A 7565-nucleotide genomic window follows, 5' to 3' on the forward strand; every position below is an offset into this window, starting at 1 on the left:
CAATTATATTACTGTGTTCATAGTAAAATAAAAACAGTGATTTACATAAAAACACCATGAAAACATTGTAATCAGATTCTCTGCGATTTTTTTATACCATTATAAATCTTTAAGGCACGATAAAAGAAAATAAGTCATTCCACTTTTCCTGTGACAGGCATTATCATGATTTAACAAATCATAAACATTCTTAGTTAAACAACAAATGAATCACGAACAGAAGATATTGCTCTGTCCATTATCTGATTAAGAGAACTGAGAGGTTCTCTTCCACTGTGAATGACCTGTCATGGCCTAAATAGAGTTCAGTTTGTGACAGAGTTCCTGTCCTCTCGTCAGGCCTGTCCGAGGCCTGCTTCGAGGCAGTAAATCTTGTTTCTTCACTCAAGGTGACCCCTACAGTATAGTCAAAGAGCAATTGTCTACTGGAATAGCATTTCAGGGCATTAGTGCATACAACTGTCTCGTAAGGTGCAAAGACTCTTCATTAAAGGAAAAGGTACTTCAAAAATGTATTTTAAAATGCATTTGAACTGTTTAGCTCTTTTAAAGCATATAACTTCATAGTTCTAATGTCTTAAGTATCCCAAGAATRTATGAATAGATTTGTCCAGTCTCTGTGTTAGTCATATATTGATACAGTCATATTATTAATACAGATACAGATTCTTAAATTCATGTAATGTTCACATGTATAAAATAATTAAAAATGCCATACCTGGCTGACCAGGCCAACCATTTTGTCCTTTCCTTCCTTTTGGTCCAGGAAGTCCAGGTGAACCCTGTACTGATAACCCAGGTAGACCAGGATTTCCAGRAAGGCCAGGATGACCAAACCCTGGTAAACCTATAGTTCCTTTTTCACCAGGCAAGCCATTAGGTCCTTGAACGGAGAAGAAATAGAGAGAGAGTTGTACAAAATGTGAAAAATGGAAGAAAAAGAAAGTTAGAAAGATGATATTCACATTTATTTGTCATTTTATGTGCTCTTAAACTAAAACTATTATTACATAACTTTATTATCTAACCTGGATGTCCAGGATAACCATCTGTCCCTGGTGGTCCCTCTGGCCCAGGTAAACTTTGGCATGGCTCTTTGCTTCCAGGCAGCCCTGGAGGGCCAGTAGTACCTTTAATTCCTGCATAACACAATGTGGACAAAAATACAATTTTTTTCTTGAAAATTACAGTACATGTCTAGATCAACTAGAACGAGCAAACACRATCTGATTGTGCATTTTACTGTTTTAGTCTGTGGCTGATCTGTCAGTACCTTTTTGTCCTGGAGGCCCTGGGTTCCCAACTGGTCCTGGTTTCCCAGGAAAACCAGGAATTCCAGGATCGCCTTCTGGCCCTGGAGCTCCTTCTTCACCTGGAGGCCCAGGGGGACCAGAGGGGCCAGTATATCCRACACCACCATCACCCTAAAACATGCGTATATGCATGATGCTGTTACTACGGTATGTGTTGTTATGTTTCTAGTTACATTCTCAGCACAATCAAATTTGTACAGTTTACCTGTGCWTTTCAGCCACTTCAAGCTGAACAATGCTGTAAACACTGACAATTACTGTCTCAWTCATGAATTTCATTGAGTGCTTCTTACCTTCTCTCCAGGAGGACCTGGAGGGCCTTCTGGACCAGATTGCCCAGGTAAGCCCCTGCCTGGAATACCTGGAATACCTGCCTGCCCCTTATCACCTGAACAACCACATACATGAYACATTAATGACATTTTAATATGAATTTTTATTATTTTTATTTTACCATTGTTTAACCAGGCAAATCATTGCATATCTCATTTTCATGTGCGGCCTGGGCCTGAAGGCAACTTATTGTACTGTTTTTTGGGGTGTGGGGGAAACTGGAATACCCAGAGAAAACCCACTAAAGCATGAGGAGAACATACAAAGTCTGCACAGAAAGACCCCAGGTCTGAACCAGGGATCAAATCCAGGACCTTTTTTTTGCCATGAGGTGTTGGCGCAAACCACTGAGCCATTGTGCTGTCTTCATTATAATAATGTAACTTTTGTTTTTATTTTTTTTTTACAACAAAAGCAATCTGTTTTTGTATGCTTAGTGTAATACCTTTAAAACCTGGGAGCCCTGGACGTCCAGGAATTGACACTTCACCTCTTTCTCCTTTTTGCCCTTCAAAACCTGGTGTTCCTGGGGTACCTGGTGCTCCCTGATACCCTGAATCATCGTTGATAYGTACGAAAATACCTCATTTTCTGTCAGATATGAAAATATTACCAATAATTAAAAAAAATCACCCAGCCAGTCAGTTAATCATGCTCACCTGGACTTCCTGGTAAGCCAGGAAGACCTTTAAATCCAGGTGGTCCTGGAGGCCCTTGAATATGAAAATGACTAGGTTCTCCTTTTTGTCCTGCAAATTAAGCAGACGTAGAGAAATGCGTATAGGTTCATTTGTATTTCTAAGTATGTGTCTTTCAACATTTTGAAATAATCAGTGTGTTTCCAACCTGGAATTCCAGGCTGTCCAGGGAAGCCAGGTACACCAGTGTCTCCTTTAATTCCAGGAGATCCAGGAGGTCCATATCCCACTGGTCCAGGGTAGCCAATCGGTCCTTGTATACCAAAAGCCCCTGGTAGACCTGGAGATCCAGGGTCTCCTTCCACTCCAGGAAGAAGATGCTTGAGAAACAGACATTACTCACTTAGAAAAATCATGAACATGAAACTCAGTTGAAATGAAGTCAAACATGACTCTCATAAAGTAAACAAAATATATGTTAAATTTAAGTTAGTCCAACTCTTTACCAAATCTCCAGGTGGCCCTTGAGCACCTTTGCGACCTGGTAATCCAGGAGACCCAGGGAAGCCATCAGCACCAGGTCTTCCATGATACCCCGGATCTCCTTTTTCCCCTTTTAAACCAGGCAAGTGATAGGAATAAGARTCTCCCTTTGGTCCTGGAGGACCTGGTAAGCCTTTTGAACCAACCAGACCCTTAAGAAGAGAAGTGTTTTAGTTTGAATCAATTGTTTAAAAATAAAACAATATTAAAATAAAACAAGGAAAAGTTGTTTTATATATATATATATATCTGAACAAGGCTCATTAGAAATATCTCAAAAGATGAATCCCTACTAACATAATGATTAAATTGCCAGTGACACTGTAACACTGAGGTATTTGACTGAAGGTCATGAAACATTCTGTTAAAGCTCAATTTTATATGAAAACTTCTGAAATTATAATAAAGTAAGTCTCCTAACAAGGTTCCGTTTTGAAAATAATAATATTACCCACCTGGCAAACCTGGATCACCAGGTCTCCCTGGTAGTCCTGTTCCTCTGCCTGAAGACAAGAGAGAGAGATAAAAAAATGATAGATGACGTTTGATGGCAGAAAATGTGAAAAAAAAATGGGTTCATGACATGCATTGAGTAAACAAGACAAGTTTTTTTAAACATGATATTTCTTACCACTGTCCCCTTTCTGCCCTGGAGGCCCAGGAATTCCATCAAGACCTTGGTTACCTTTAGGACCAGGAGTCCCAGTTCTACCTGGAAGACCTGGGCTACCTGAAGCAAAACCAGAACTAATGTTGAATTTGTACCTTATTACAGGGAAAGCTTTGTGGTTTACCTTCATTTCAGAAACAAGAATTTATTGTACCTGGCAGTCCAGTAGGTCCTGGGTATCCTTTGACTCCAGGAGATCCATCTGAGCCTTTTGAACCTTGGAAGCCTGGAGGGCCTGGAACAGTAGGAATTAAACAAGAGTTAGAATAAAACAGAGAACAAAAGTGAAAGAAAGATGAAAGAAGAGTCTCCATAAAATACATCACAAATTGCCTAAATTCAATGACTGATTAGAATTAACCATTTTGTCCAACAGGTCCTGAGTTTCCTTTGGCTCCATAGTTTCCTGGGACACCCTGTGGTCCCTCAATACCAGGTTCCCCTTTCGGACCTTTCATCATGATTAAACTGCTTATCCCTGGTTCACCCTGAGGGCAAAATAGAAACAAAAACAGACAGCAGGTTGTTTTAAAGTTTATAAACTTTTTGAAAATTTATGAGGACTGATCAGAAACATTTTGGTGATGGTGCTCATCCACTAAAGTACTGCCTTTTGTCCTGTTGGTCCAGGTGGACCATATCCATAGCTTGACTCCCCAGGAGCTCCTTTGTAACCAGTTAGACCTTGAACACCATTTGCTCCGGGTATTCCAAGGATTCCTGGATCACCTTTTATTCCTTTATGTCCTATAAAGAATTAAAACATCTGTATGACTTTTATGCAACAATTTTTCTCTGGGTACATTTGAATAAAAATCTATATATAGTCCTATAATATTTCACCACACTGTTAAGTTCATAGAGAAACATGGGTAATGGTAGGGGAAGTGCTGCTTCATTTTAATTGCTAGATAATCATATCCAAATTGCACTTTTATGAGTATGATTTTAATCATAGAATTACTTGGGTCAAAATTCTTCTCTTTTCATGTCTTTTTACTTTTTTCAACCTAATTTCACAAAACATGCAATGGCATTAGACGGAGATTTTGAATCTATAAAATTAAGTTTCAAAGAAGTGAAGCCCTTAACACAAAAAGTAGGTTTTACCTGAATGACCTCTGGGCCCAGCATTTCCCGGGGGTCCTGCAGGACCTCGAGTTCCTTGGGACAGCACTTCTCCATCAAGACCTGGTTCACCAGGAGGACCTTTACACATAGAGTTACACAGGATGTACTCAATACATTTTCATAAAATTTACAAGATAAAGTGATGACAAACTGAATAATACTAAATTCAAACCTCTTAGCCCTTCAATCCCAGATAATCCTGCATTTCCTTTCTGCCCCTTTGTTCCAGTTCTACCAGGATCTCCACTAGGACCAGGCAAACCAGGTTGTCCTAACAGAACAACATTAAAGTACTTCAACCTGCTGTGTAATATAGAGTATTTTAAATAATGGAATAAAGAATTTCAAGATCTTCATAAATTATTTTGTTTAAAAAATCATTTTCTACAAAACATACTGANATATATACGTATATATATTCACTTTCTTACAGGTTGTCCAGATAAACCTGGAGGTCCTGGAAAGCCTGGATCACCTCCTTCACCTTGTCCTGGATTAGTGCCTGAGTGACAACATGATTATGGCTATTTATTTGCTCCAAGTATTTTTATATACTCCAATAGCAAAGTAAAAGTTTATTGACATAAAATGTGAGCTTTCAAGCATGGAGTAAATTGTACCAGGAGGGCCAGGTGGACCGCGGGGACCTGGTGGCCCTGGGAGACTTAATCCACTACATTCATAACAAGGCTCTCCTTTCTCTCCTGATAAATTCAATGCAGACAAAGAAAAAAATATATTCATGCGTCATGATTTAATGTATAACCATAATGTACTCATGTGAATGTCAACAAGCTATGTAAACTGCCTTTATACTTAATGTACATTTTGTAACAGTCTATCAAAAAGTGATACTAAAGTGAAACTTACCTTTCTTTCCAACAATCCCATCATATCCTGTTGCTCCAGGCAAACCTTTCAGTCCTTTCATTCCAGGGAGGCCCTTTGTAATTCTGTTAGCTAAAATCCAAAAATTTTCCAAATTAAGGTCTTCCAAAATTACCACCTTAAATATTTTTTTTAGCTGATTGTAAAAAACAGATCATTTTTACGGAGCCTACGAGGGGACATGGGAGATTTTTTTTTCTTTTGCGTTCCCACGCAATAGTATTGCGTTACCTCGCAATACCTTTTGCATTCCCTCGTAAAAGTAGTTTATCACTGTTGTGCCTGCTGGTTTATTACCAAACTCACATGTTCACCATTAGCGACTTAGCCTACTGCTTTAATTCAGCTTTAGAATGAATATATCACACATTCACGCATGGAAGTATGTCATATGCCGATATTTTAACACAGTGCAGACACGCAACACCAATGCCAATTTCAAGAACTTGAGGTGACACATCCTGATTTGGTTACCGGATATTTCAAAATAAAAGTCAGATTTAATTCAGTTCATATACAAAACAACCTTTTGCGTGGGAACGCAAAACAATATTGCGTGGGAACGCAAAAGTATTGCGAGGGAATGCAAAACAATATTACGTGGGAATGCAAAACAATATTGCGTGGGAACGCAAAAGTATTGCGAGGCAATGCAAAAGTATTGCGTGGGAACGTAAAAGGAAAAAAATCCCCCCGTGTCCCCTCGCGGGCTCGTACATTTTCACTTGCACATGAACAAACGTAAAATGACAACAAGAAAATATCGAGAGTTGTTTTGCAATTTTTTTTTCATATTTTGGCTATGACATACAGAGACAAACTTGTATGAAATGTTGGAAAACGTTTGTGGTAAAATAAACAAGACTTAAAAAAACCTGATAATAAAATATTAAATGATTAAATGATCCATGCAATTAAACTGCTTTAATATATTAGAACAGAAACATCAATCATTTTCTTGTTTTCTCAAATATTTATTGAGAATAAACTTTTGCTTACTTCTGTCTTCTGGGGGTCCAGGTGGGCCTCGTTCCCCAGCAGGCCCTTGATCACCAGGATCACCATCTAGACCTGGAGGACTACTGAAAATATCTGCAGAATCCCCAGGGTCTCCTTTGGGACCAGGGAAGCCTGGAGGGCCACGTGGGCCTGGCAAGGAAAACCCTAATGTATCGCCTGTAAAAGGCAAAATAAAACACTATGATTAAATGACTAACATATTGTCAAATTAACATTTATTTTTCCTAATGTGGATTTTTCAGTGTTATAAAAGCAGTGTTAGGGATAGAATGGTAAGAAGACAGATTATTGGAGTGAAAATATATATTGTTTCTTTGTTCACCTGGAGGTCCAGGAGGTCCAGGAAAACCAACAACACCTGAGAAAACATTGGTGCTATTTCTGTAAATGCACATTCACTGCAATAAACAAACATTATATAACAAACACCACTACAGTAAAAGAAAAAAAAAGTTGCTACAWATGTTATGGTTGATGATGAATTATTTGTTGATTCCTCTGTTTTGTTATAGAGCACAGCATTTATCTACCTGGATGCCCAGGGAGACCAGGAAGACCTGGTGGACCAGGGTCTCCAGGGTATCCTTTGAGTGACTCTGGTGCAAAAACCTGAAAGTGACAGCAAGAGACATGCTTTATTGTATTTATTTAATTATTTTTTGTTTGTTCAAAAAGTCCAAATATATAAAAAAGACATTAGAATAAAACTTACATCTCCTGGTGGACCAGAAGGGCCTCTATTTCCCTTCTCGCCCTAACATGTAAATGACACAAGTGAAGATCAGTCCAGATAGTTTTAAGTTGCAGACAAGTAGACAGGCAGAAGCATAAATACTGACTGACCATTCCTCCTGGTAGTCCTGGATGTCCTGGATCACCTCTGGAGCCAGGCCTTCCCTAAATAAAGCTGTACTATTTAAATATTTTACCTGAAACAGTTTGCTAATTTTCTTCACAGAATTGAAACAATTACCCTGAATCCAGCTAATCCAAAATTACCGTCCTTCCCTGGCTTTCCCTGTAAAAAAA

At 38.7% G+C, this 7565-nt stretch overlaps 2 protein-coding genes across 2 annotated transcripts in view; both read right to left on the reverse strand.

The window, feature by feature from the left end:
• The window catches only part of LOC106532633 (collagen alpha-2(IV) chain), a 22100-nt gene that overhangs the window by 8080 nt on the left and 6455 nt on the right, over window positions 1-7565 (reverse strand). The window contains exons 14-30 of the mRNA XM_014028751.1: window positions 7510-7554; window positions 7380-7433; window positions 7249-7290; window positions 7067-7145; window positions 6859-6894; window positions 6516-6692; window positions 5499-5588; window positions 5249-5332; window positions 5060-5130; window positions 2791-2979; window positions 2493-2664; window positions 2306-2395; window positions 2054-2199; window positions 1607-1777; window positions 1274-1424; window positions 1029-1139; window positions 719-883 (exon numbers count right to left, since the gene is read on the reverse strand). Of these exons, the coding sequence (XP_013884205.1) occupies window positions 719-883; window positions 1029-1139; window positions 1274-1424; window positions 1607-1777; window positions 2054-2199; window positions 2306-2395; window positions 2493-2664; window positions 2791-2979; window positions 5060-5130; window positions 5249-5332; window positions 5499-5588; window positions 6516-6692; window positions 6859-6894; window positions 7067-7145; window positions 7249-7290; window positions 7380-7433; window positions 7510-7554 (1873 nt within the window). The remainder of the gene's footprint in view (window positions 1-718; window positions 884-1028; window positions 1140-1273; window positions 1425-1606; window positions 1778-2053; window positions 2200-2305; window positions 2396-2492; window positions 2665-2790; window positions 2980-5059; window positions 5131-5248; window positions 5333-5498; window positions 5589-6515; window positions 6693-6858; window positions 6895-7066; window positions 7146-7248; window positions 7291-7379; window positions 7434-7509; window positions 7555-7565) is intronic.
• On the reverse strand, window positions 3187-4851 carry LOC106535066 (collagen alpha-2(IX) chain). Its single transcript, XM_014031946.1, has 6 exons — window positions 4608-4851; window positions 4108-4244; window positions 3859-3985; window positions 3652-3732; window positions 3459-3557; window positions 3187-3330 (listed from the first exon to the last, which is right to left on the reverse strand). The coding sequence occupies exons 1-6, from the start codon at window positions 4714-4716 to the stop codon at window positions 3275-3277; spliced, it is 609 nt and encodes a 202-aa protein (XP_013887400.1). The 5' UTR covers window positions 4717-4851; the 3' UTR covers window positions 3187-3274.

Source organism: Austrofundulus limnaeus, unplaced genomic scaffold (genome assembly GCF_001266775.1).
Source record: "Austrofundulus limnaeus strain Quisiro unplaced genomic scaffold, Austrofundulus_limnaeus-1.0 Scaffold6, whole genome shotgun sequence".
Lineage (NCBI taxonomy): Eukaryota > Metazoa > Chordata > Actinopteri > Cyprinodontiformes > Rivulidae > Austrofundulus > Austrofundulus limnaeus.